Source organism: Sturnira hondurensis, unplaced genomic scaffold (genome assembly GCF_014824575.4).
Source record: "Sturnira hondurensis isolate 20B ecotype Veracruz unplaced genomic scaffold, ASM1482457v3 Scaffold0008640, whole genome shotgun sequence".
NCBI lineage: Eukaryota > Metazoa > Chordata > Mammalia > Chiroptera > Phyllostomidae > Sturnira > Sturnira hondurensis.
The window spans coordinates 6,657,194-6,684,239 of NW_028081271.1; the positions used below are offsets into that span (position 1 = coordinate 6,657,194).

Genomic DNA, 27,046 nt, shown 5'->3' on the forward strand with positions numbered 1-27,046 from the left:
CTCACGTGGAGGGCCCTGCCCCCCTCCTCCCCAGGGCCTTGCTCCCCCACGCCCTCAGACGTCCCAAGGAAGAGAACTCGGAAAATTCAAAGGTTCTTCTAATCCCTGTTGATAACCTGGCTACTAATCTGTGTTTTAATTACAAGTTCATTATAGCAGGCAAAATCCCAATGCAGGTTCTTTTGGCTGTTCAAAGCACTGATTTCCTACAGCTGTCCTCTACTGCTTTCGTTATAAGGAGTATTGTATTTCTGCTCAGTTTCCCCTCTTGGAAATCCAGAACAGGGAAAGGGGGGATAAGTTAAACAGTTCCATTTTCAGTGCAAGTAAAAGATTACTGTCACTCTAGGCCCCACACGACAGCCATTTTTTATGCACCCTGGGAAGTGGGGGACCTGTGGGGCGAATGCCAGGCATCTGCCTATTTCAGCACACAGTTTGAGTCCAGGTTCTCAGCTCTGTCCTGAGCAGACGTGGCGACAAGAGGCAAGGAGGAGGGAGCCCACAAGTTCCCGTAGCCAAGAGCTGGGGGCTCCGTGTGCTGACTTTAAAATAAGGGCAACATTTCCCACGCAGGGAAAGGCAGGTCCTTCCTCCGGCGAAGCTGAGACTCTTCCAAAAGCTCTGCAGCAAAGATTTCCGAATAGCTGAACCCTGTGTTAAGGGGCATTCCGCACATCCGTGAGAAGCCACACCTGTCTCCCCTTTTCTTCAGCTTCATGACCTCGGGGCTTTTATGCTAATTATTTTCCATGCGGCAGTTCTCCCTTACGGACATTAGCGTTTTATCCAAAGGCCAGTTAACCCTGGAGGTCTTCTGCCTTCTTGAAGGCAAAAATTTTAACCTCCCCTCCCAGGCCCATCACTGTGTTCCTTCCCAAACACCAGCTTTTCTCTTTAGTCCTCACTCTGGCTCCCCATGTAAAACCCAAGGTAAGGAATTTCTGTCCACATAGGATAAAAGATGCACGGTAGATGACCTATAAAACTTTTTTTGAATAAATTAATGAAATGGTCACACATTTGTAAAAAATAAGTAAACGAAAGATGAAGAAAATGTTGCAAAGGAAATGGAAATAAACATCGTATATTACTTAGCTAACAGCAAATGTTTACATCATCAGAACAATGAAAACACTACATATGGATTAGTCTAAAAGCTGTGTTGTAAGTAATGGGGGGATAACAAGAGTAGCCTAGGTTTTTCTAGGTTCTGTGCTTTCCTCTAACATCGCCCTGAGTCACTAGATGACCCCTAAAATTAGTGACAAGAAGTAAACAATATATACACTTAAAAATATTTAAGAAAAAAATAGAAAAACAGCTCACAGGGTGTGACTATAGAGTGCGTAAATTGGCTGGTTATTGTTAAACATCTCTCCCTTTGATGTTAAACCACGCACACACACACGCGCGCGCGCACGCACACACACACAATTTGATAAAACAAAGGCGGCATTTGCATTTTTCCGAAGGTCTAAGAATACTTGATTCTTTGTAATTCATATCCAAGTGGCTGGCACACAGTAGATACTGAAAAAACATTTGTCAGATGGATGAACGGATTTGACTGTATAAATACCCACGGAAAATAGCTTCTGGACTCCACATTACATAATATAAAATACAATCAAATGAGTTCCTTGACCACAGATAAGATGCTTCACAAAGACGTTGTTTTTGATACGAATCATAGGTGAAAACCATAAAAACATTCAATTTTGGCTAGTAAATAGTAAACAACATAAAAATGTGTATGTCAAAATTTTCCTAAGGTTTTAAAATAGGTTTATTATATAAGAGCACTGTTTACCTCTCCACCTAGAATTCTGAGCAGTGTCCCATAGCCACATTCCTGCAACCCAGTGGCTACACCTGTAAGCATCGCCTGGTTCTGGCAACTGGGAAGAGACTTCACTTTAAAGCCACACAAAGCTGTGTCTACATCCATCCTTCCTTCCATCCACCATCCATCCTTCCTTCCATCCACCATCCACCCACCAGCCATCCATCCATCCATCCTTCTCAATTCATTAAATCCTGAACAGGACTATAAATGAAAGGAAAATAGGCAATAAAGCTACAATATTTTATTAATAATTTATTGTCAGTAAGAAAGACTGGCTAATGGTAGTTCTCAGTAAAAACCTTTACAAGACCGTTGCATCACAAATATACAGACACTATAAAAACTGTGTCGTGATGGTCTGGGTTCTAAACCGGTGTGCAGAAGGTCCCCATTACACTTTCCAATAATGAAAAATGTTTGTAGTTCTAAAATACAGCAACCCATTTAAGACATGTCATGGATCAGATCTCTGCTCATCTTATGTACAACTAGAAATGAATGACTACATTGCATTGTATGAATGAAATGTCAAACTTCAGTGGAAAAGGACATATAGTGAAACCCTGGTTATATTAAAAGATCAAGGTGCTAGGTAATGACTCTAACACCACCCAAATTCAGTAAAAAAAAAAAAAAAGAAAGAAAGAAAGAGAAACCCACAAAATATCAGGAAAACATAGTTAAAACTATGAAAAATCAAATCTGTACATAACATTTACAAAAAAAGGAACAGGAAATTTAAAATAATCAAATCTATATAAATACATGAGTCATGCTAACAAGATGGTAGGACTGATTTGCGTTCCATTCTTTTAACACGGACAAACGTAAATACAAAAACCTGTTCAGAAATGGCACAGCCAGCGGACACCTCCTCCCAGGACAGTGGGTCGGGACCCTGGAAATGGCTGGCGCGCCGGGACGCGCGGGGGCGGTGCCCAGGACGCGCGGGTCCTCTCCCTCGTCTCTAGGTTCGCTAAGTCCAGGCACTTCGGGGGCAGGGGGCGCATCAGACTTCCGTGTGCTGCTGCGAATCGAGTGGGGGGATCGCCACCTCCTCGAAGTGGCCGTCGTCCCCGCTCTCGTAGTCACTCATCAGGGCCTCGGACTCCACGTCGCAGCAGGCGGACACGTCGGAGCAGGACGCGGTGCAGGCGTACACGGTCAAGGGCACGCTCTCCCCGCCCGGCGCCTCGCAGAGCCGCGGGTAGGCAGGCGGGAAGGGGGTGTAGGGTTCTCTGCACGGGGCGCTCTCGCCGGGGCCTGCCTTCTGAGCTTCGCACACGTCGACGGGGTAGAAATTGGGCAGATACTGGTTCAAGTTAAACCGCTGCCGGGTTCGGGAGGAAGAACCCAAGCTGCCCGCCGTGGGCATGTCTCTGGGAGGGTGTATTGACTCGAAATGGTCACTGAACTCGGGCGGCAACGGTGGCAGTTCGTCGGGCGCAGGGAAGTCCTCTGGCGGGGGCGGGAAATCGCTTTCAATGTCATAACCCCCAGGGTAATAGTCTGTGTCGATGGAATGGGGGTCTGCGGAGTACAGGGGCGTCTGCTCGTCGATAACCTCGTAATTGGGGAACTCCTGAATGTCTGGCAGGGGAACGCTCGGCATCCAGTCCGATGTGTCCCAGTGGTAGCCTGGGGGGGTGGGGGGGGGGAGAAAACGACAGGTTTCAGCATTTCATTCCAGGTCTCTGCACCCCCGGGGGAGAGAGCTCAGTGCACAGGCCTCGCACACAGAGAGGCTGAGCATTTGGAAAGCCCTGGCCTTTGCCTTGCAGACACCCCCCCGACTCTTGCCCGATTTGGAGAACCTCGGTGAACTAGGCTCGCCGGATAAAATGTGGGCTTGCGGTTCTACGGAAGTGCCTAGCATTCAAGGAAACGGTTTTCACAGAAGCAGTGCGCTAGCGTGGAACACATGTACTTTTCTACAAACGAGTCCGATCGCTGGGCTTTCCTTCTGTGATGCAGCGCCTACTGCACTCCGGGAAGAGAATCAGCTCAGTCCCGGGACATCAGAGAAAGACGTTCTGTCCTTTCATAAAGAAGTCTCCGTGTAGTAAAACCTCAAATGTCACTTGATCGCCACTAACTACATGTCGCTAAAAGCACTCATGAACGCAACTCTTTAAAAGAGTAATCTTTAACATGCAAAAATTAAAATTTCCTATATAATAACAATAATGCAATAAGCTTAATATTGAAAATTATACTATTTTTCATCAGCCCCCCAAAAACAACAAACTGTATTAACACAGGTGTACATCAAAGCATGCTTCCAAATCAAGCAAAATGCAATCAAACACCGAAACATCACATTTTGGATAGACTACATGAATCACGTCTTGTTACTTTAACAAAGTCTACAGATCATTTTAGATGATATAAAAGTATAAATTTTTTTTTTACAAAGCTACCCCAATGTGGGGAGCGGTTTCCTTCTCCCTGGGGGATTCTGCAAGCCCCTGACAGATGAAGGAAGGCACGGCAACCGTGTGCAAGAATGCAGGGCACAAACTGAGCGGAGCTTGGTTACTGCAGCATCTACGGAGCGAATGCGTGAGGTGAGGCAGCCCTGGGGTCAGATCTTTCCCGGGTTTTAGTGAGTATCAATGAACAACTGGCATGCATAAGTCACCTCTTGATTTGCTGAGGTCGGGAGCAGCCAAAGACTCTTTTGGTGGCAGAGAGAAAAGAAAACATTCATAATTAAAACAGAAAGACGGCTGAAGAGGCAATAACGATAAGTACATAATACAGGGTGAACTGTCTACGGAGGCCCCGCCAGCCATGTACCATGCCTTTAAGCCATTAGCTACGAAAATTCCGGATGGCTGAGAAATTTGTGCAGCACAAATATGATGGGATATGAGAATGGAGAACTGAGGATGAACCGGCGGTGTCGCCGGAAAACACAAGCATTATTTTACTGTCTTTTCCTTGTTTCTGGCCATCTAAACGTGAAAACACAGAATTTTGTTAGGAATAATTAAAATAAAATACATAGGCTCTAATACAATGTAAACCGATTGAGAAATTTAAATTACACCTGCATGTTACTGAGCAATACCATGAAACATTCTTCTTGTCTAATACCAGGGAGCCCTGCATTACTTAGGTGATAATCCAAATACGTCTAAAGCTACAGAATACATACCTCACAAAAATATTACAGCCTTCAGGTGGACATTAAACTCAGAGACAATCAAGAACTTAGCTACTTGTAAGTAACTTAAAGTAACCCTCTCCAACCCCCTCCCCCCAACTTTGAGTACCAGTTATTTATACTGTTCACCTTTCCTTGAAGGGACCACAAGCTACACTGTTGCTCGTGCCACCCGAAGCTGGAATTACACCCCCCCTCTGCCTGCTGTCTTCTTATATGTGGAACCCCAGCCCGAGGGAAGGCGGTTACAGATCACTGGCCCAGGGCAGGCTGCTTACCCGGGCGAAGCTTCAGGCTCTTATCTTTGAAATGAGGGTGGAAATCCTTTAGAGTTCTTATGAGGATCGGGTAAAATAATGCAGGTCAAGCTCTCACTGTTGGCTATCGCCATGATTCTCATTATTGGGAGAACCGCAATCACCGCAGAAGGATGGCTACCTGAGTGATTTTCTAAATGCTTTCTATGCCTTCCAGAATGTTCTTAAAACCCCACATAATAAAGTAATTTGGAACAAATAAGATCTGGCTGATGGTTTACTTCCAGAAATTTAAATCAGAAACTGAAAACACAGGTGGTTTCTAAAGAATAAACAAGCCACTATTCAGTTAACGTGTATCTATATAATTTTTGACGTGCACCTATATACTTTTTCTACTAGAAATGCAGCAATCCTTTTTTAAAGAGGATTGACAACCTTTGTTAATAAATAGGCTCTCAGTAATTCTTCACATTCAAGCTAGCTTTCAATTTTACATTCAATTTATATTTCTAAATGTGCCAAACCATGCTTTTCAATAAAGAGGGTCGCACCGCAAGAACTGTTTCAATTCTGCTTCTTCAAACTCTGTTAATATTAAAAATAGTGGAATCTCATCACGTTAAAACTCAAATTCACTAGGGCGAAATCCAGATTACTTTCTGATCTACCAGAGAAAAACCCGGCGTTTCTCAGGAGAGGAATCGAAAGCCTAGTCAGTAACTGACCAGCAACACTGAACCCTCACGCCTGCCCTACGCTGTCAAATTTGGCACAAAACTGCCCTTTCTCTCGCCTCAATCCTGAAAACAAGTGTGTTCTGGCAGGATGGGTCCTGTGCACTTTGTGTACTCTCGGTGGTTGATGCTGCGGGTGCTCAAAGTATGACCCCTGGACCGGCAATGTCAGAATTAACAGGGAACGTGTCAGAAATGCACATTCTCAGGCCCGCTCCAGACCTACTCAATCAGAAACTCTGGTGCTGAGTCCCAGCCACCAGGGTGGCTTGTACCAAGCCCTCCAGACCATCTGACTCACTGTTGAAACACTATAGGCCAGGGTGTCAAACTCATTTTTACCAGGGGCCACATCAGCCTGGAGGTTGCCTTCAAAGGGCCGAATGTAATTTCAGGACTGTCTAAATTGTAACTTACCCTGAACAGTTAAGCTAGAGGTTGGCACTACCACTGGGTAGAAACAAGGCGGAGGGCCTTGTGGTTGCCACCTCTGCTACAGGCTGTGCAATTCGCACGTGACTACTCCAACTTCAGTACAGTAAGAAAGGGCTAATTTAACTTCAAATAACTTTAAGGGGGGTGGCCAATGCCCCTTCTTATAATTTTGGACAGATATATGACAGCTGGCTTCTGCCATGTTCAACCCTCTTTCTTGGTCGTATGTGGGGAAAATCCAAAAGCGAAGAGTCGACTATGGGAAATTACAGAAGCTGGGGGTTACTCAGTCTTATTCCTATTCAGATGAACAGGAGTTTTTTAGACTAAAAGTTATTTCAGGTAATCAGAATGACTTCTAAGTTTCTTAACACTGAACCACACAAAGGCAAGCTCGGTTACCTCTGACACTGCGGAAATTCACCACGAATGACGAAAGGTGACAAAAAGACACAACACAGACAAAAGTATTTTTGTGATGGATCTGGAGGGTGAACACACACACCTGCACAAAATAAAAGTACTCAGCCCCCCACGCCCACAAGAGATTACTAATAACACTACCAGAGACAAATGCACACGGCTCTAGCGATGGCCACTGCCACACAGACACAAGCACACGCATTCCGACTATACCTTCGTCAGTCACCGTGCCAACTACGGGGTTGACAAGGTGGATTACAGTCACTATGGAAGCTTGTGAAAAGGGGCAAAGGGAATAAATTAGGAGAACCTTCATTAGAATACAGTATATTCAATAGGATTCCTTTACATAAGCTTTACCTCCTAATTTTAAAATGTAAAGCAAATACTTTAACATAACTATTGTACATAATGCAATTATGCATGACTCCTGCACTCTTTCTGTTAGTCTTTTCTAATGAAGTTATATACTATTATTTATCTTAATTTTCATAGTTTTTATTATTAAAGGAATACAGTTACCATATTACACTGTAATTTAGGAAACTTTTAAAAACTTTTTTAAAAAAGATTTTAAATTTATTCTTAGAAAGGGGAAAGGGAGGGAGAGCGGGACAGAAACATCAATGTGTGGTTGCCTCTTGCACGCCCCCTACTGGGGACCTGGCCCACAACCAAGACATGTGCCTTGACTGGGAACAGAACTGGCGACACTTTGGTTTGCAGACCAGCACTCAATCCACTGAGCCACACAAGTCAGGGCTAATTTAGGAAACATTTTAGCTATAGTTTTTTTCACGATTACAATTACAGATCAATTCATAACCGAACAATCCTTGCGGGCAAAGACTTCACAGTTGAAGAGTAAAACACTTGCTAAGACAATTTTCAGGCTCCATTTAATGAACTCATATGTCGTTCCAGGAAAAAGAAATTTAAAAAACTACATAAAAATATGCCATAAATAAAAAGCAGGGAGAGGGGAGGCGGGATGAGACAGAGGGCTTTGTCTCTGTTTGATGTACTTCCTGCCCAATTCTCTTCTTGTGGACAAGCTCACAGCTGGGAAGCTAGCACACCAGCAGAAAAATGCAGACTGTCTGCCTGGTGTCTCTGGCGTCAATTCCCTCCCTGTCCGTACATCACATTGTTTCCGAGCACTTACGCCAAGGTAAGTAAGCGCGCCTGTGGGAGGCAGAAGGGAGGTTCTCAGAGATGGCCACATCCTGACTCTGGGAACCAGGAACCAGTGTTACCATCCTCGGCAGAACGGGCTCTGCTGGATCGGTTCCATGAAAGACCTTGAGATGGGGAGATTTCCTGAATGATATGTGTGGGCCCAGTGTAATCCCAAAGGTCCCCCAAAGGGGAGGACCTTTCTCGGCTGGGCTTGGAGGGAGAGGTGACTACAGAAGGATGACCAATGAGAGGCAAGATAGTTGCGTTGCTGCCTTGGAAAGGCGGCGGGAGAAGCCGTGAGCCAAGAGCGTGGGCAGCCTCAAGAACCTGGAATGAGAAACAGGCCAAAGCCCGGATCCCTCTGGAAGGGGAAGAGCCCTGCTGGCCCCGCCACCTGGGCCTACTAAGGCAAACATTAGGTTTCCGACCCTCAGACCTGTAGAGAATGCACACGCCTTGCTTTCAGCCACCATGTTGGTGGTGATCTGTGGCACAGCCTTCGAAAACCAAGAATATAATTTAAGTGCAGACTCTTAAGGCAGACTTAAACTTACCATTGATAATGATAAAAATTAGGATAAAGATTAAAATACCATCTCCTGGACCTATCTTGTCCCCTCTCATGTTGTAGTATCTGGCAATTAATATTTATAACTAATTTGGCCATAATGTATTAATATTATTTAGGAGTTTTAAAAAGAATGATGTTCCAAAGAAAAGAATTAGAAAACACAAAAAATTCTGAAGTGTATTTGTAAAGAACATTTAGGGAATCAAGATATAAATAACTACATCAACTGGCAACTATAACATTTTAGAATTAAACCTAATCAAAAAATAATTCTATTCTATTGTCAAAGTTATTCTCATATAGTGTATCATTAAATAATAAACACAGGTACACTTTGATATCATATATAACATGTTTGAAATCACACTTATAGCCATCTTTAGTTTGGAAGAGTTAGGTTTGCAGTATGGTATGGGCTACATTACTCCAGATTTAGAAACAAATAAATACTGATGGGTTATTTCCTTTTACCAATAAAATATTAGAAATGTTTAAACACATTACATTTTTATGCAGAGAAAAATCACAGTGCTACCAATTCTGAGATCTGAAAATGTCCTCTAAAAACTCACTTTACTGTGTTCATGAACACTGACAGTTTCCTTGGGTGGCCCATGCCTTTATGGCAAAGCTGGTTATCAACGCCACACACCCTGGGGAAATCAGACACATGTAACCGGCATCGCAGATCCCACCGTCAAACTTGCTTCATTAGAAAGATAAGCAAACTTACTAGCAATCTCTTAAACTGCGCTCTCAGTCAGTACGCTCTGATCCAAATGGGAGCTGGGGCCGCAGGGAGTCGGGAAGAGACAAATAAAACCTTGTAATACTGGAGGTGCTATGGAAGTTAACGCTGCACACGATCTCGTCTCCTCTGAGGGATGTGTCAGAGGGCAGGAGTGAGGGGATGAGTGCTGCATGCTCAAGAAAGCTGTTATTAGGGGTTTTTTAAACCCACAGAACTTTTAACGTTTTCCACTGTGGAAAAAAAGCCAATACAAAGCTGGCCAACAAGGTAAAAAATGACCTTTCACGTGCTTACATTTTCTTCCCTATCACTGGTAAGTTGCTACCGTTCAAGGATCAATCCATTACACACAGTTTAAATATTTTCCCCAGCAGATGTTCATGCAAGTACGTATAAGGTATTGCTTAACCGTGGTCCAAAGTGACACGTGGGAACACTCCGAGACGCAACGAGGGCGTTGGGTGCACGACTACAGTGTACGCACGCCAATAGAACATCACGTGACCAGCCTTACGCACAAGCAGCACGACCGCAGCGGCTCCCGCTCCCACTCCCGCTCACTCACCATTGTCATCGCAGGACTCGGACTGAAAGGAGCTGAGGGACTGCACCTCCGACAGGCTCTCCCGGGCACTGTACGGCTGCGAGGGCTTCTCCTCCAGAGGTTTCTTGGAGAGACAGGGATCGAGATCCACCACTTTTGCTACAAGGAAGAAAGGAGGACAGGAAGCCCCATGAGGGCACGGCCTGGGTGTCCCTTCACTGCTGTGTGCTGACCCCAGGCAAAGGTCACCAAGACCGTCTGAGATTTACTTAATAACATAACAATTAAAAGAAAGGGAAACATTTGAAAAATAAAACACCCCCCCCCCAAATCCAAATGAAAATGCCTATAACATTCTTGCTTATTCACAGAATAGAAATTCTCAATAAACCTACCCATGGAGGTCATTGGACAATATGGGGAAATAAAATTTTGTCTTAAAATGCTACGTAGAGCTTTTTTAAAAGCCTCAAACATACATTAGGCCACTAACATAAATACAGAGTGAGTACAATCAGGTTTACAGCTGTGAGTGACATTCTTGTGAGTTAATGAAGCTATTTAATAATCATAACCTGCATGTGTTCTTTCATACAAACTGAAAACCTACTTTCGCCTACCCTGTACTGTCACTTCTTTTAGCCATGTTTTTTTAAATGCTATCATACAAATGCCCTCCTAATTGTTTTAATCGTAAAAAGACTCCCTCCCCAAATTGTAATTGGGAACCCATGTCAATTACCACAAAAAAAGGGAAATCATCTTGCCAGATTCATCAGAATATGAACAGATTCAATTCCTTAATTAAAACAGTATTATGGCCACGATGCTCAGCCAGGGTTGACGGCACTGGAAAAGGTTTTCAAATCACCCAGGGCCTCTCCAGCGTATCTGTCACTAACAAAGACTCCACATTTGGACCCCAACCACCAGAGGGGCTGGCAGAACTTGGGAGTCTCACTGTCCCTTTCGGTGACACTCTGAGATGGGAAAGGGGCTCTTACTGTCATAGTCGAAGTCCCAGCTGGGCTTCTGGATCGAGTCGCTGTCGGAAGGCGAGTTGGAAGGTGGCGGCGGTGGCAGGTTTGGGGCGACGCTGCAGACAGCCACGGCTTTCCGGTGCCCGTGCACGGACTCGGGGTTGAAGGTGCTGAACTCAGGGTGCTCTGGGATCGCAGACCCCTCGAAGGAATTTCGGTCCAGGTTGTTCCTGGAGTCACTTGGAATGCTTGGCGTGTAGGAGATGGGGCGCACAGGCACCTGGGGCGGGATGTCTGAGTAAATGTTTTTGTTTAGTTTCGCGTCGAAGTACGGCCTCTGCATGAACGCTGTGGTTGGTCCCACGTGCTTGTCTCCGGGGTCGGCCTGGTGTTTCTGTTTCTTCCTCCGGCTGACCATCTTGCGGCAGAGCACAAACACCACCACCAGCAGGAAGATCCCGATGACGAAGACGACGATGCCGATGCCTTCGGCCAGCCCGATGTTCCACGGAGTCGACACGTACTGGTTGGGAGCCGCGTCCTCGCAGTGCCGCCCTCGGTACTCATGGCTGCAGTTGCAGTGGTAGGAGCCGTGCGTGTTCTCACAGAGGGCCCCGTTCCGGCAGGGGCTCCCGGCACATTCGTCCACGTCACTCTGACACCTGCCCGGAGAGCGGAGAATGAGGGCAGCCCCTTGCGATGGAAGCCAGACTGCGTCAGGCCCGTCACTGCCCTCAGACAAAGACTAACCCAACCTCTTCTGAGTAACAGATTTCAAACGAAGTCTAATAGGTAACAACCAGAACCACACTATCGCCAACGGTGGCTACAACGAGAAACCTTTCATGGGGTGATTACTCATCTGTTCCCGTATTTTGAATGTACGTTTGGGAGATAAACATGAGGTCAAGCCAATAAATGTAATGGCCATTTTCCCCTAGAAAAAGTTACTGAACAGATTACTAAGTCAGATGCATTGCTCACATACCTGTTTATTTCTAATTCTGATCCTGACATTTATAAGGCACGTTTTGATAAAGGGCATGCTGTAAACTGTTCTAAGAGGCCAGATTAAATTTCTATGAAAATCTCCCTACTGGGGATTATGACAGTTACATAAAACACGTGAATGGCTAAAAAACCGTTTTCCATTTTAAAGTACTTCTTCTCCCTGTTGAAAACATCCCGTAGCCCCTCACCCTCCCAGAATGCTTCCCATGCAAGGCCCCTCCCCTCTGCCTTCCCAAACGGGCATTTTTGTGCCCCTGCAGATCCATCAGACACTTCTCACCCCCCCCTCCTTTAATGAGTGTTCTACTTACCACCCCCCCGCCCATATTGACCTGGCATTACAATTCTGATGACTGAGACAGTTTTGTCCATCATAGTAAGTATTAATGGATTAGAATAAGGAAAGTCGACTTATGAACGAAGACCATGTGACTGGTGGGAAAATTCGAGACTATAACCATGACTAGTGCACAGCCACAGGGGAACATCTGCCGGCGGTCCCATTCCCAGCTTCCTGACACGACTGACAGTCACGGACCATGCAGTGCCCAGCGCCAGGCACTCATGAAGGACATTCATTGGGGAGTTTTTTAAACCGAACGGGTAAAAAGCCTAAGGTGAGCTGGCATCTGGAACCAACGCCACCTCTCTCCAGGTACGTACAGAAGGCACTGCTGAGCCTTACTTTTCTCTCCTGGAAAAGACAAATCCTCTCTTAGGATTAGGGTAAGGTTTACCAAAGATAACGGGAGAGCTGGACAAGGTTTCCAGATGCCGAGTATGAGTTAGTTACAGCCTATTCTGGACAGATGCCATTGTCCGCACTCTCAAAGCACACCACAGCGGTCTGTTTTAGAAACACGATCATCTCACTCATTCCACAGACACTGACTTCCTGCAAAAGCCCCCCCCACTCTGTGTTTCTACATAACATCCCGAAAGCACGGTCTGTTTTTTCAAGCGTCATTATCTTCACCTGCTCAACTTTTTTAAACCGCGAAGATCAAAAAGATACACTGTGTCAGAAGCTAATAGGAAGATTAGGATTGGCATCAGTTAACCCGTGTGATGGTACAGAGAGGTGGAAATAAAGAAATGAAAGGAGCCGGTCACCTTTCCCCGCGAAAGCCTGCATCGCACTGACAGACGGCACCGTCGAGGCTGTCGAAGCACGTCCCGCCGTTTTTGCAGGGCTCATCCTTGCAGTACGGGCTGAGCTGGCACCTGAGGGGCAGGAAAAAATACGCATAAACCTCACACTTCCACTGCAAATAAATACAGCAGAACAGGAAACGCTAACAAAGGAATGCACAGGCTTTACCTATATAGTGACCTTTAAAAAATGTTAAATACTACAGTTACTTGTGAAAGTTTAAAAAGAAACATACACACCTCTGACCGGTATACAGTCCTCTGCACTGGCAGACGAAGTCTCCGTTGTCCACGATGCAGGTCCCACCATAGAGGCAGGGGTTGGAGGAACAGGGGTTGGCGCTCACCTCACAGTACGTCCCTAAGTATAAGGCACTGCATCTGCAGTGATACCCTGAATCGTCAAAAGAGAGCAAAAAAAAGTCCCATCACTCCATGACTCAAAAGAGCAGTATTAGGAAATCGGTTTTTCCTTTTAAGTCAAGGTCAAGATTGCGTTCCCTAAGACCTGTAAAAGCTGGTAGCATCCCGTTCCCTCGAGGTTAAATGTTGTCTGCACCAGCCAGCCACTGCTGGTGTAACCAGAACACGGAGAACCCGAGACAGACCTCCTAATCAGCTTTCGTTCATCATGACTTATGTGAGGTCCCTGGGCCCTGCGTGCAGAACTGGGAAAAAGTGGTCCTTTATCTGACTGACCACTGGATGGCAACACTTACTGCTTAACATCTCTATTTATTGGCAGCTCCCAAGCTTTTAATTAAGAAGTAAATGAGATAATAATAATCCATGGAAAAGCACTTTCAAAACTATGAACTACCATTTTAAGAAAGGTGATCTTTGAATTTGCATAAAGGAGCAAAAATAAAAAATAAGTTGGACTCTTCACTGTGTGAAGACTGGGACGGTGTGGTCCTGGGGAGCCCATTCGCAAAGGCCTGTCTTTGGAAGACAGGGTGGCACTTCCCAGCTGCCCCCTCTGTCTCGGGCCATGACCCTGGAATTTTCTCTGACCAAAGCAAAGCGGCAGTTTGGGCGCCACTGTGTGGTGTCCGTGTTCCCTTTCTCCTGCTGCTGGGACGGAGATTTCAAGACAACCCCTCCCTCGGTGCCATCCCTGATGACACAATGAGGACCGCCTCCTCGCACAAGTAATGTGCACGAAATGAACTTTTGTTCCGAGTACTGCTGTGGGCGTAAGCTGGCCTACTCTGCGAGCATAGACAACAACAGGAAACCAAGTCTTTTAAAAATCTCACTTAACTAGAGGGTTACTTTGATTTTCGCTCTATTCGAGACACAAAGCTCTATTCACCAAGCACGACGTCGGTCATTTCAGAACCCCATTCTATCACTGGTAAGTGGACAAGCAGGTCCAGGACGCAGAAGCCAGAGCGCCCTGCACTATGCGAGGGCTTTGACACAGGTGTGGAGACACCTCAGGAGGGGTTAAGGCCACCTGGAAAATCAATACTCCCTTCCATGGGTAGTGAGGCCAGCAGCTCCTCGGTGCTGGGCCACAGGGTTAAAGGGGGCGCTCAACGAGAACTACGGGGTACCGATTCCAAATCCCACTGGGTTCAACACCTGCGCTTGGAAGAGGATTAGCTCTGGTCCGCCCAGGGCTACCGGTGCAGAACCGGACGGCTCCTGGGAGGAGCTCTAAGCTCCGCTCTGCTCTCCTGTTTATAACTCACGCTACTCAATTCCAACACGGGCACAATATCTGACCATAGGATGTGAACAAAAAGAAGGACAGAAACACCAGGGGAACTTCCTCTCCAGTGCACACACGCGTAACACTTACGAAATGATGAGGTCACGAGGCCTACCTCCAGCAGGTGAGGGACTGCAGACGCCTCCGTTCTGGCAGGGGTTACTGGAGCAGTCCTCCGCACCCGTCAGTGAGCACCCTGGAGACACCCCCGCCCACTCTTCGATGTGGGCATAGCTCCTCGGTTTGGTGTTTAAAGGGAGCTCCTGCCCATTCAAATAAATGGAGTCCATACAACCCCTGAAGCCATTTCCAACTTGGGGGCTTCTCCCATGCCTTGTGCCTTGCTGGCGGACGTGGCCACCGAAGAACATATGGCTGTCCAGGTTCAGGGTTTTCAGAGTGCCCGGGGCCGTGCCTGACGCGGTGTGGACTTGGTCCAGGACCAGTCTGGCGTAGTTGCCATTCACTTCCAGAGACACCGCGTGCCACAGCCCGTCATTGACTTGAATGCTCTGCACAGACACGATGCCAGGGCCACTCCCACAGTCGAATTTGTACTGTAGCCTTCCGTTAAGGATCTACGACAGAAAGAGTCACGGTTCACGCTAGTCTCGTAGAATCTTCCAGTACGGTCTCTGATCAAAAATCAGAAGGGGAGGTATGGCTGGCAACTGAAGGCAGAAAGTTAGTGAGGCCTTGCACGTGCGTATTACAGACCGCACACTCATTTGTTCACTGTATAGACAATCACGGGCCTCGGGGGACAGAAGGCTGAAATGCCAACTGCACACCCAAAGAGCACCGGGAAGTGACTAATCATTGTTAACTGAACAACCACCCCAAACAGCATCAAGTAATATCAACAGTCAAAAGTTAATCATGCTTCAAAAAATAGAAAGGCGAAATAATGGCCACTTCAAGCTTACACAGATGTCTCTATAGAATTAATGAGATGCAGTGTCATAGAGTTTAAGTGGTAACTGTCACACGTGCCTGAAAATGTCTGTGTGGAACAGAAGTGAATCTCTACCCAGCAGAAAGAGCTTTCCGCCCCACAGTCCAAAACCTGGACTGCTGTCCATGAACTAGTTACATGAGGAATTCAACCCTTGTACTTCATTTTTTTCAAAAATGGACAATCTGAACTTAAAGCGGGATTAACATTTTTGAAGCCCCCCTTCCCAGGTCCGCAGCCACGCACCTCTAGGATGCTGTAGTCGGTCCCCCGAGCGTACATCACAACCGCGTGAGCGGAGTACGTTCGGAGCCTCAGGGTCAGTTTCATCTCTAATTTGTTTTCATTTTCTTTCAGACGATATTTCACAAAGCTGTTTCCAGTAAATGTTACAGATGAGCTCCCTGTGAGTCAGAGAGGAAAAAATGAATCAGAACCAAACTTAAGCACATTTTTTAAAGTGCGATTTCATCCCCCTCAGAGACCGACCTAAGTTTTTTTTTTGGTTAGAATATTATAAAATTCAATTCAATGGGAAATGTCTAGTTGCTTAATAAACAGCACAGCATAACTTGTTCTCCTTTTGGAAGAGAATTAGACTACTATACCACAAAGAAATAAATTCTAAGACAGTGAAAATGCTGACTATAAAAATGTTCAATGTAAAATTACTACATGGCACTTTAGGAAAATATTCACATGCCCTCAAGATGGTTTGGGAAACTTTCTGAAACAAGATATAAAACAATCTGATCTTCCCAAATGATGATAAGAATATCAATCTCCAGAGATGGAAACTGTTATGTAAAATTATGCACCACTGCCAAAATGGAAATTAAATTTCAAAATGAAAAAAATNTTTTTGGTTAGAATATTATAAAATTCAATTCAATGGGAAATGTCTAGTTGCTTAATAAACAGCACAGCATAACTTGTTCTCCTTTTGGAAGAGAATTAGACTACTATACCACAAAGAAATAAATTCTAAGACAGTGAAAATGCTGACTATAAAAATGTTCAATGTAAAATTACTACATGGCACTTTAGGAAAATATTTACATGCCCTTAAGATGGTTTGGGAAACTTTCTGAAACAAGATATAAAACAATCTGATCTTCCCAAATGATGAAAAGAATATCAATCTCCAGAGATGGAAACTGTTATGTAAAATTATGCACCACTGCCAAAATGGAAATTAAATTTCAAAATGAAAAAATATGCTATTAAACAGATCAAAAGATTGATATATACAATGTAATTAAAAAGGGGCAAAAGACACGAAAAGACACTTTTCCAAAGAGGACATACAGATGGCCAACAGACAGGAAAAGATGTTCAGTATCACTGATCATCAGAGAAATAGAAATAAAAACCACAGTGAGATATCGCCTCACACCTGTCAGAATGGCCATCCTCAGTAAGTCAACAAACCAAAGTGCTGGTGAGGACGTGGAGAAACGGGAACCCTCATGCAGTGCTGATGGGAACGCAGGCTGGTGCGGCCACTCGGGAAGGGAGCATGGAGATACCTCCAACAATTAAACATGGATCTGCCTTTTGACCCAGTGATTTCACTTCTGGGAATTTATCTGAAGAAACCCAAAACACCCCCATGTTCACTGCAGCATTATTTACAAGACCCAAGACTTGGATGTAGCCTAAGTGTCCATCAATAGATGAGTGGGTAAAACAGCTATGGTACATTAACGTAGTGGAATACTACTCGGCCATAAAAAAGAAAAATCTACCCAGGGTTGGGCCTGGAGAACATTATGCTAAGTTGAATAAGCCAGTCAGAGAAAGGCAATTACCATATAATCTCACTCATATATGGAGTCTATTGAACAAAGTGAACTAACAAGAAAAACAGAGACAGACTCAGCAGGCTGATAGCTCTGCGGGAACAGGGTGGAGGGATCGAGCAAAAAATTTTTTAAAAAGTGAGAAAGAACTCATGGCCATGGACAACAGTGTGGTGACTGTGGAAGAAGGGGAGTGGGTGGAGGTAGAAGAGGGTATGGGGGAGTCACTAGCCACAGAGAAGCTATAATTATTAAAATTAAAAAAAATCAATATCCAGGCAGCAGAATGCACATGAGAACACTGCAATACACCCAGAGCTCACGCATGAAAATAAGAGACAGAATAACCCGCACAATCAAGCAAAGAATACGAGGAGGCCAGTCTCTGAAGGAAAAACACTAACAGGCAACAAAGGGATGAGAAGGTAACTCCCACAAGCAGCCAGGGAAGTGCAAAGCAACAATAGTCAGGTAAGCACGCCACGCCCATTAGAAGGGGGCATTTATTTTTCGACTGAAAACCTTCAGTACTGGCAAGAGCCTGGGGAATGAGACCTTCACCCGTGACTGGGAGAAACAGGAACCGGCACAACCTTTTGGGAAACTAACACAATGGTTTACTTCCAAATTAAAGGGTTGTTAGTCTTTGACGTAGTAAGTCTCAGTTTTAGAAATGGAAATATCCCTACGTATCCCAGCACGTAGGGATTCCTAACACGAGGATTCTTGATTCAGCAGAAGGAAGCATTTCCACAACCAGAACCTCTGCACACAAAGAAAATGTTGGCTCATGACGATACAGCCAGGCTAGAAAACTACATAGTTACAAAAAAGAATTGGGTTTACATGTATTAACTTGCAAAGGCACCCATTACACACTGTTAAACCAGAAAAAACAGCAGTAGAGGACTGTGAGATAAGACTTTGTAGTTGCTTTTTTTTTAAAGATTTTATTTATTTATCTTAGAGGGGAAGGGAAAGAGAGAGAGAGAGAGAGAGAGAGAAATATCAATGTATGGTTGCCTTTCATTCATCCCCTGCCGGGAATGGGGAACCGGGAACCGGCCTGCAACCCAGGCATGTGCCCTGACTGGGAATCGAACCCCGATTGTGTGGTTTACAGGCCCGTGCTCAATCCACTGAGCTACACCATCCAGGGCTGTAGTTGCTTTTTTAAAGAGAGAGGACATCAGAGAAAAAGGCCATCAAATCTATACACACAGGTCCGTATGTTTGCACAAGAGCCCTGATGAGAGAGGGAACACTTCGAGCTGACAATTCGGGCGAGTCATCGTGCAACAGGAAGGGAAAAGTACCACTGTTATGCACGACTCATCGCTATGTGTGACATGTTACAATAAACATAATGTCACCATGCTTTTCGACTCCATTAGAGAAGAAAATGATAAAAAACACTGGAAGTGACTTTTTTCCAACAAAAGTGTGCCTCAGCACGACTCTCACCTGGGCACTGACCAAACTTGCCACCTGGACAGACACAGGTGTATTTCTCCTCTCTGGGATCAGCAACACACTCTGACCCTTCAGGGCACGGGCTGTCTTCACATCCATGATAGATAAGTGGGCATTTTCCCTCTTTAAAAAAAAAAAAATATATATATATATATAAAGAGCAGAGGAAGGAGAGCTAATTAATAGAAATTTCAAGAGACTCATCTTTAACGTGTAGCCTTCAGAGACTGCACACGAAAGACCATCACGGTGTTACCTTTGCAGAGACACACAGCGGTCCTTCGGTGGCGGGGGGTCACAAAACTCAGTCTGGCCGTGCTGTGTGTAGACATCACATTTTCATCCACAGACACCGCTTCGTCACAGAATTTCCGCGGGCAGTCTAGTCCCCCGCAGAGCTTCTGGAACACATCCAATATCCTGACACCAATGATTTCCTCGATGTCAGCCACGGAAGCATTAATCTTGTGCAGAAGCTGCCTTGTTGACGCCTGGGCACTTCCCGATCTCTCCACGAAAAGCAGGACATCCAGGTGGGGGTGCGGTTCAGCGGGCTGCAAGCTCACCACCTGTATGTCGCTCCTCCTCACACCCAAGACGTTGCGTAGTGCGCGCTGGAAGTTGCGCCAATAGTCCCCAACAAACTCTTCCGGCGTGAGGTTGGCAAAGCGGATGGCGATGGTGTGGTTCAGCATCTCCTGTGTTACCTGTCGGACATGCACTGTGATGTCAGCCACCGTCGTGAATTTCCCATCGGTCACGCTGACATTGAGCAGGTACTGCCCCAGGTCCAGCTTTCGGTGTGCGATCAGCTTGCCCCCTGTGCTGGAAACAGAGAAGAGGCTGTCCATCTGGGGGTCCAGACTGTAGGTTAAAGTGTCGTACACATCCTGGTCTGTTGCATGAATCTTCCCAATGACGCCGCCCGAATATTCCTCTCCAAAAGCAGTGATGAAAATCTCTAGGGGCAGGATGGCCGGAGGGTAGATGCTCTCTTCAATGACCCTGATGTCAACGTAGGTCAAAGATGACAACTGAGGTTTTCCGTTATCGGCCACCTAGGAGAAAAGACAAAAAAAAAAAATCACCAATGTGACACTGTTAACAACTTTTTAAAAATGTATTCACACTGTTCAAGTTCTTAAAAATGATCAATTATTAGGTAGTTATTTCTCCACATTAAAGCATTTTCTTTCTAGCCTTTTCACTAATTCATATTGAAATTTAGCTCCGTGATAAATGAATCAATGAACCCTACAGGTGCAGTGGAAGAGAAACGAAGGTAGGGCAAAACCCAAGAAAGACAAAATAATTCTACACATATTTTCTTTCCTCATGAAGGGTAAGCTGTTTACGTACAAGGCAACAACCACCAAAACTGCTCACTTCTAATGAATCCACAATGAAATAAGCAAGAAAGACATCAATACCTTAACACGCAGTAAGTAATGATCCTTCACTTTCCTGTCCATGGCGGCTGACGTCAGGAGGACCCCTTGCTGGTTAACTTCAAAGGCGCTGTCGTCATTTCCACTCTCGATAGTAAAGAAGAAGGGGGGGCCGTTATGCGAAGAGTCCCTGTCTGTCACCACCAGCTGGAGTACACTGAAACCCACGGGCTTATTCTCCTGCACAGCATGAAGAAACCCAAAAAGAAATACAACTTTCAACAAAACCCAATTTGCAATACATGAAAAATGCAAAATACAGGAAAAAAGCAAAACCTGTTGCTGCTCCATTTGAAAGGAAGAGAGGGAAGAAGGGGGCTGTGACGGGGGGGGGGGAGCAGAGGGAGGGGGCTTACGTGGGGTGAGGAAGGGGTGGGAAAGGTGGAAGGATAAAGAAGTGGAGGGGCATGGGAAGGAGGGGTGTTTGGAGGAGGAGCAGGAGGGAGGAGGAGAGTCAAGAAGGGAAAGGAGGAAAAGCAGGGACAGAAGATGGTAAGAATCAAGGTGGTGAGAGTACTTTAAAACACATTTCAGACGAGTAACAGGCCAGTGAAAGAGCTCATCCCCAAAGGACGGTGTTCAGCACGCCCTGGGGACCCCAGCGTTACCTGGATGATCACACTGTAGTTCTCCCTGGAGAAGACTGGCGCGTTGTCATTGACATCGGACACGTCGATATTCACCGTGGTCGTGTTGGCTCTGGGTGGACTGCCGTTGTCAGACGCCTGCACCGTCAGCGTGTAACCTGAAATCTTTTCAGAGACAAGACAAGGAGATGGCGTGTCCCTCTGCACAAGGCCAAGCAGCAGGGTTTGTCACACATGTACTCCCGACAACCCAGAGGGGCAGGTCTGAACACCTGCCGTCATCTGCTGTGTCCAGTACGCAGGCGGGCAACCCCCCCGCCTACACAAGTACGCCACCAATGATGAGCCACAAAATGGACAGTGTTTGCTCAGCAAGAAAAGACACCAGGAGTTGATCAGATTCTCTGATGCCTCTCAAATTTGTACTCACTCGGTTCCAACCTGAAAACTTTACAGCTCTACTAACAAAAATTTAGACAGAATTCACATCATGAGGAAAAAGAACATTGACCTAGCTAAAAGGCCGTAATAACAAGAAAGGCGACCTTCCCTGACGTTACTCTCAGCCGCAAGGGGACAAGCATTTAAGCTGCTCCCCACACTTGAGTGCTTACTGACTTTCAACACCTCTCCCACCAACTTCACACTGGGACTGTAGGCAGCTGTCTGCATCTTTAGAGATTATCACTTCATGACTCCTATTTAGAAAAATGGAGCCAGGTAAGGCAGCTTCTTCTCCAGGGCTGCACTCAGTTAAGCCGTCTCTTCTTGCACGAGGGGCGGGAGAAGCCAGAACGCTGCCCACATCCTGGAGTATGTTCCGCACAGTATCAGTCCTGCAGTACCTCAAACAGCAGAGGACTCTGACGAGGAACTAGCTTGGGAGGCGCTACAGGCCACCTCGTCTGCTACCTCCTGATGGACAGTACTGGTTTATTGCAGGATCTGAGAAATTCTTCAGTGAAAAACACTCAATTTTGTTCTGCCCAGCAGTACTGCAATCCTAAACTGTGATGTGAGCACAACATCACAGTTGTGCTTCCCAAACTCTTGTTGACTCCCCACTCAAAAATAACAGGTCACCAGAGATTGGGCCCCATTTACCCTTTCTACCTTCCCTGGTCCCTTTTTTCCTTGGGAACCACTATATTGTTGTCTGTGTCTATCATTTTTTTGTTCATGTATTTGTCTTGTTTGTTCATTTGTAACTTTCTGTTTTATATCCCCATAAACGTAGTAAAATTAAAAAATAACAGGTCAGGAATGGAATTAAAGACTTGAATGAGAGATCTCATCACTACCCAAGCCCCTAATCTCAGATTTACCCACTATTCCTCCGAAATTGTGTTCTGTGTCATCACTGATGACTTTCTAGCCTCCCCAAACCAAGGCTTCCCCCCCTCCCCCTCTCAGAGGCAGTTCTAAGTATGAGTGTGTGTGTGTGTGTTGGGGGGGGTGTGACTGGGTGAATAGATGGGTGGATGGATTGAGGAATGGGTGGGGGAATGCATGGATGGACACACGGTTGTTCAGCCTGACTGGCCTCACCTCATCTGCTCACATTTATCTCAGTACTTCAGATCACTACCATAATCACCTCCAGAGGCACACGCCATGTGTATTTCCAGCTTTCAAGTTTCAAGTTTGACTAAAAATCTCCAGATAATGGCTGAATAATTTTACTCAAATACGCCATTTCCCTCAGAAAATCAGTGATCAAAACCACAGTCAGACCTGGCTGGTGTAGCTGCCAGCCTTCAAACCAAGGGGTTGCTGCTTCGATTCCCAGTCAGGGCACAGGCCTGGGCTGTGGGCAGGTCCCCAGTTGGGGGTGTATGAGAGGCAACCACACACTGATGTTTTTCACCCTCTCTTTCTCCCTCCCTTCCCCTTTCTCTAAAAATAAATAAAATCTTTTTAAAAAAACCCACATTCCACCACCTATCCCCACGCTGAGTTTATGCCCTCATGACCTTCCTGCTCTTCTTGGATGGCACCACCAGCCACAGCGAGACTGGAGAAAACAGTCACCCACAGCACCGCCTTCCACGCAGTGCCCTCCCCGTGCTCTGAGGATTCTGATTCTTCCTTTGCAAAGTATCTGCATTTCTCCTTTCACTCCTCACTGCTCCCTTCCCCTTCAGGCTCTTGCTCCCTCACTGCGGACTGTCACGGGTCTTCCTGCCTCCCTGGTCTCTCGCTAGTCTAAACAACACTTGGACCTACCGTACAATTCATCTTCAAATTACGTCTCCTGTGAAGATACACCTGGGCTCATGAATATTCAGCAACTCCCTCATGCCTGCAGCCTCCAGTCCTAATTTCTCATCCTGGTTTTGAATGCGGTCCACAATCTGTTCCTAAAACATCCTTCTAGCTCATCTCCCTCATTTCTTTGTATGATTACTGCGCTCCCATACAACTGAACAAAATCACTTAAACACACCCCCCGGCTTCCTTTCTCCATGCTCCAGTTCCTGCAGTTCCTCCCAGGAGAGTCCCTTCTCTCAGCACCGGAGGTTTCCCAAATATCTGCTAGCATTTAACACCGGCTTCTGGCTCCATGAAGGGCTTCAGCACACGGCAGCCAACGGCAGTTTCTCACCGACTATAAAATTTTATCAGCCAAACTTCATGTAAGTATGAAGCACGTCTCTTATAGTCTTACTGCATTTTCATACTGTAACTGCTTTTCAACTATTTATATGTTGCCGGTAGGTTCTGAAGAACAAGGCTGGCTTTACTTCCCACTGCGCTGGCAGATAGAAACACAAGGTACTTCTATTTATTGATTTGCTGATTGGCAAACAACTGAAGCCACAATTTCTTCACTCACTGTTTCCCGGTCCAGAAGTTTGGTCACTTTCACTTCTCCCCTGGCAGGGTCAATGGTGAATGGACTTCCCTGATTGCCATCTATAATCGAATAGTGGATGTGGCTGTTTAAAGGTCCATCAGCGTCATCCGCCATAACCTAGAAAACACGACACTCTCGCTTAGGAGACGGCTAAGGGAGGGACAGAAGTCATTAAGCAAATATCCGATATCCACAGCTACTTGTTATAACGAGGCAATTACTTACAGCGGAGTCAGTCATTGGCCTCCTGAAAGACATTTCCATATCGCCACAATATTTTCGAATAAGGTCACCACACACACAAAAATGTATCGTGCTAAAGCAAACAGACACAACGACACTCTGGCCGAGTTCCAGGGGGCACAGACCGCGGGGAGCAGACACGCACCGTGATGACGGGCTGCTGGAGCACAGCATCTTCGCTGATCACGGCCGTGTAGGGGTCTTGGCTGAACACCGGGGTGTTGTCGTTGATGTCTGTCACGTTGACGTTCACCGTCGCGACATCACTTAAGGAAGGTGTGCCTCCATCTGTGGCTTCCACAGTCAGGTAATACTCGTGAGAGCTTTCATAATCCAGATTCTCAATGAGAAATATGACCCCTGGATGGAAAATCAAAATTACATCCAGCACTTTATAATGCCACCGCTTTCTGACACCGTGACTGAAATAGACATGCTTATATCCATTGAATTGTCACTTCAAATATTTATTTCCCATTTATGTACATTTTCTAATTTTTTAACTCAATAACTAAAAATTATGAAGTTGCCCATCCCTGATCCTTATTTCTCTTATTTTCCTGATACTCTCTGTGACATTTAAATTGCTTTCCTTATTAATACCATCAACACCTCTGCTATAGAAATGACTATATTTATTATCTCTTTTAAATCAGAGACTTCATTCTAATTTAATAAAACAAAAACATAAAAATGCTTCTCTTTGGCTTTCACTTTCCTTTTTTCTCATCCTTTTTATTTTACAGAAATATGCATCTTTTTTGTGACTCTCTAGAATAACTATTTATATCCTATCATTAAAAAAAAATCCCTTTTTGATCTGCCAACTCTTTCATATCTTCCCTTTTCACCTCCTTATTGTCCATAGTGATATGTGTTAAAAACACATCTTCAAATGGCACCCTCACCCCCTTACTCTTCACGTGAAATAGCTTCACATGATTAAATACAGTTTGAACAGAGCAACGTTTTACAAAGTTCTAGGACTCATAGCTAGTCAGGCCGCAGGCTAACAAGACCACGGAGGTCTTTACGCAGCAAGAGTCGAAGCTCCTACGACTTCTGACCTCGCTGGCACTCACCCAGTCAGTGCCACTCAGGGTGCTTCAACGGTTATATATAACTAGCATAATAAAAAACTTCAACTTTCGCCCTGGCTGGTGTAGCTCAGTGGATTGAGCGTGGGCCTGCGAACCAGACGATCACGGTTCGATTCCCAGTCAGGGCACATGCCTGGGTTGTAGGCGGGTTCCCTGTAGGCCAACTCCCAGCAGGGGAAGCACAAAAGGCAACCATACATTGATGTTTCTCTCCCTCTCTCCTTCCCCTCTAAAGATAAATAAATACAAAAAATGTTAAAAAAAAAAAAAAAACCCCGTCAACTTTCTGGATTATCAGACACTCCCACAAAAACTAAGATAAGGAGGTGGAGGCGACTTCCCATGAGTTCCGTATGGGGAATTACAAGGAGCCACTTTGAGAGGCCGGTCCTCTATGACCTTGTAGTCTTTACCTTGTAGTCTTTATCTTTGATAATTCACTGCATCTTATGTCTTTTCCCAATCACTAGAGTGTGATACTTTAATTTTTAATTAAAGATTAATTTGCTTATTATTATAATAGATACACCAGAAATGTATGTTATTATGTAGAACTACAGTTTAAAGTCTTAGAAACAACTTTAAATCCCACTTAAAATGACATCTCAAACAAAACTTGAGTTTTATCTTTCGGAGTACCTACTAACAATCTGTGATCAGTCACTTCGTATCAGGTCAAGTGCTGGGCAATCTGCCCTTTTCAGCAGAATAAAGGGAGTCCTCGCATTCACGTGGGAAGTTACCTGTGTTGGGATCGATGCTGAACTTCCCGTGTTCATTCCCGCTGATTATGGAGTAGGTGATTTCGGCGTTGGCCTCAATGTCCCGACTTGCCGCATACACCTGGAGGACTTCTGTTCCAATGAGAATGTCCTCTGACACCGAGGTACTGTACTCACGGTACTCAAACACGGGTGGGTTGTCATTTATGTCCAACACAGACACAACAACGGTGCTGGTCGCTGTCAGCCTCCTCGGCAAACCCTGGTCTGCGGCCTTCAGAGTAAGGGTGTACGCTGCCTGCAGCTCTCTGTCCAGAGCCTTCTCCAGTTGGATAATTCCAGACAACTCGTTGATGGAAAACTGCCCGTCAGCGGAGTCCAACAGAGAGTAGGTTATCTTCCGATTCACCCCTGCCAAGGCACGGCACCCGGTCAGAATGTTTTCTTTCAAGGAGTTTAAGCAAATTATATTTTTGAAAACAAACAAACAAACATGTAGTGTACACACTGAAAAAGAAAAATGCTAACACGTGTTATTTAAAAATTCGTATGACTATGATATTAAAAAAGTAAACTTTTATATTAACTCGCTGAGTTAAAGTAAATATTATTGCATAGTTATCTGGCTTTTTAAGGCCATGTTTTATACAGACCTAGGCTATAACACCCAACAGATTTTTTAAAGTCTATTTATTTACCTTCGGTGTCAAAGATTTACTTGAAAACTTACATTTTTGTTATTCTTCTAATTATTAGCATGACTGAAGAAGTTATTTTTATTCTCTGCTCTATAGATGGCCTAGACTTTTTTTTCTCCATAAAAGTTTGAAAGGCACAGAAAACTATAACAATCAGAGCATTTATTCCTGTTATGTTCCTTTGATACTAAAATCTCTTTATGTCACTAATGGTTTATTCACAAAATACCACTTCATTAACTCAATAAAATATAAAAGTCAGTTAACACAGTCACCTACCCTCCCAGAATTTTAGGAACACTATAGTTATCTTACAATAGCAAGTGCAATGAGCACAATTCTGAGACTTCAAATACTCATTAAAGGTGAATTCATTAGGCTAAATA

The 27,046-nt window shown here is 45.1% G+C and overlaps 1 protein-coding gene across 3 annotated transcripts in view; it reads right to left on the reverse strand.

Moving 5' to 3' along the window:
- Window positions 1-2,088: 2,088 nt before the first annotated feature.
- Window positions 2,089-27,046, reverse strand: part of FAT1 (FAT atypical cadherin 1) — a 124,878-nt gene continuing 99,920 nt past the window's right edge. For 2 of the 3 annotated variants that reach the window (XM_037055228.1, XM_037055229.1), the window contains exons 14-28: window positions 25,984-26,373; window positions 24,286-24,500; window positions 23,877-24,014; window positions 21,062-21,205; window positions 20,436-20,633; window positions 19,262-20,063; window positions 18,997-19,128; window positions 15,977-16,134; window positions 14,891-15,353; window positions 13,299-13,452; window positions 13,020-13,130; window positions 10,920-11,557; window positions 9,937-10,074; window positions 4,491-4,526; window positions 2,089-3,487 (exon numbers count right to left, since the gene is read on the reverse strand). In XM_037055228.1, the coding sequence (XP_036911123.1) occupies window positions 2,859-3,487; window positions 4,491-4,526; window positions 9,937-10,074; window positions 10,920-11,557; window positions 13,020-13,130; window positions 13,299-13,452; window positions 14,891-15,353; window positions 15,977-16,134; window positions 18,997-19,128; window positions 19,262-20,063; window positions 20,436-20,633; window positions 21,062-21,205; window positions 23,877-24,014; window positions 24,286-24,500; window positions 25,984-26,373 (4,346 nt within the window). In that variant the 3' untranslated portion in view covers window positions 2,089-2,858. The remainder of the gene's footprint in view (window positions 3,488-4,490; window positions 4,527-9,936; window positions 10,075-10,919; window positions 11,558-13,019; window positions 13,131-13,298; window positions 13,453-14,890; window positions 15,354-15,976; window positions 16,135-18,996; window positions 19,129-19,261; window positions 20,064-20,435; window positions 20,634-21,061; window positions 21,206-23,876; window positions 24,015-24,285; window positions 24,501-25,983; window positions 26,374-27,046) is intronic. The other variant, XM_037055227.1, reaches the window with a different exon arrangement.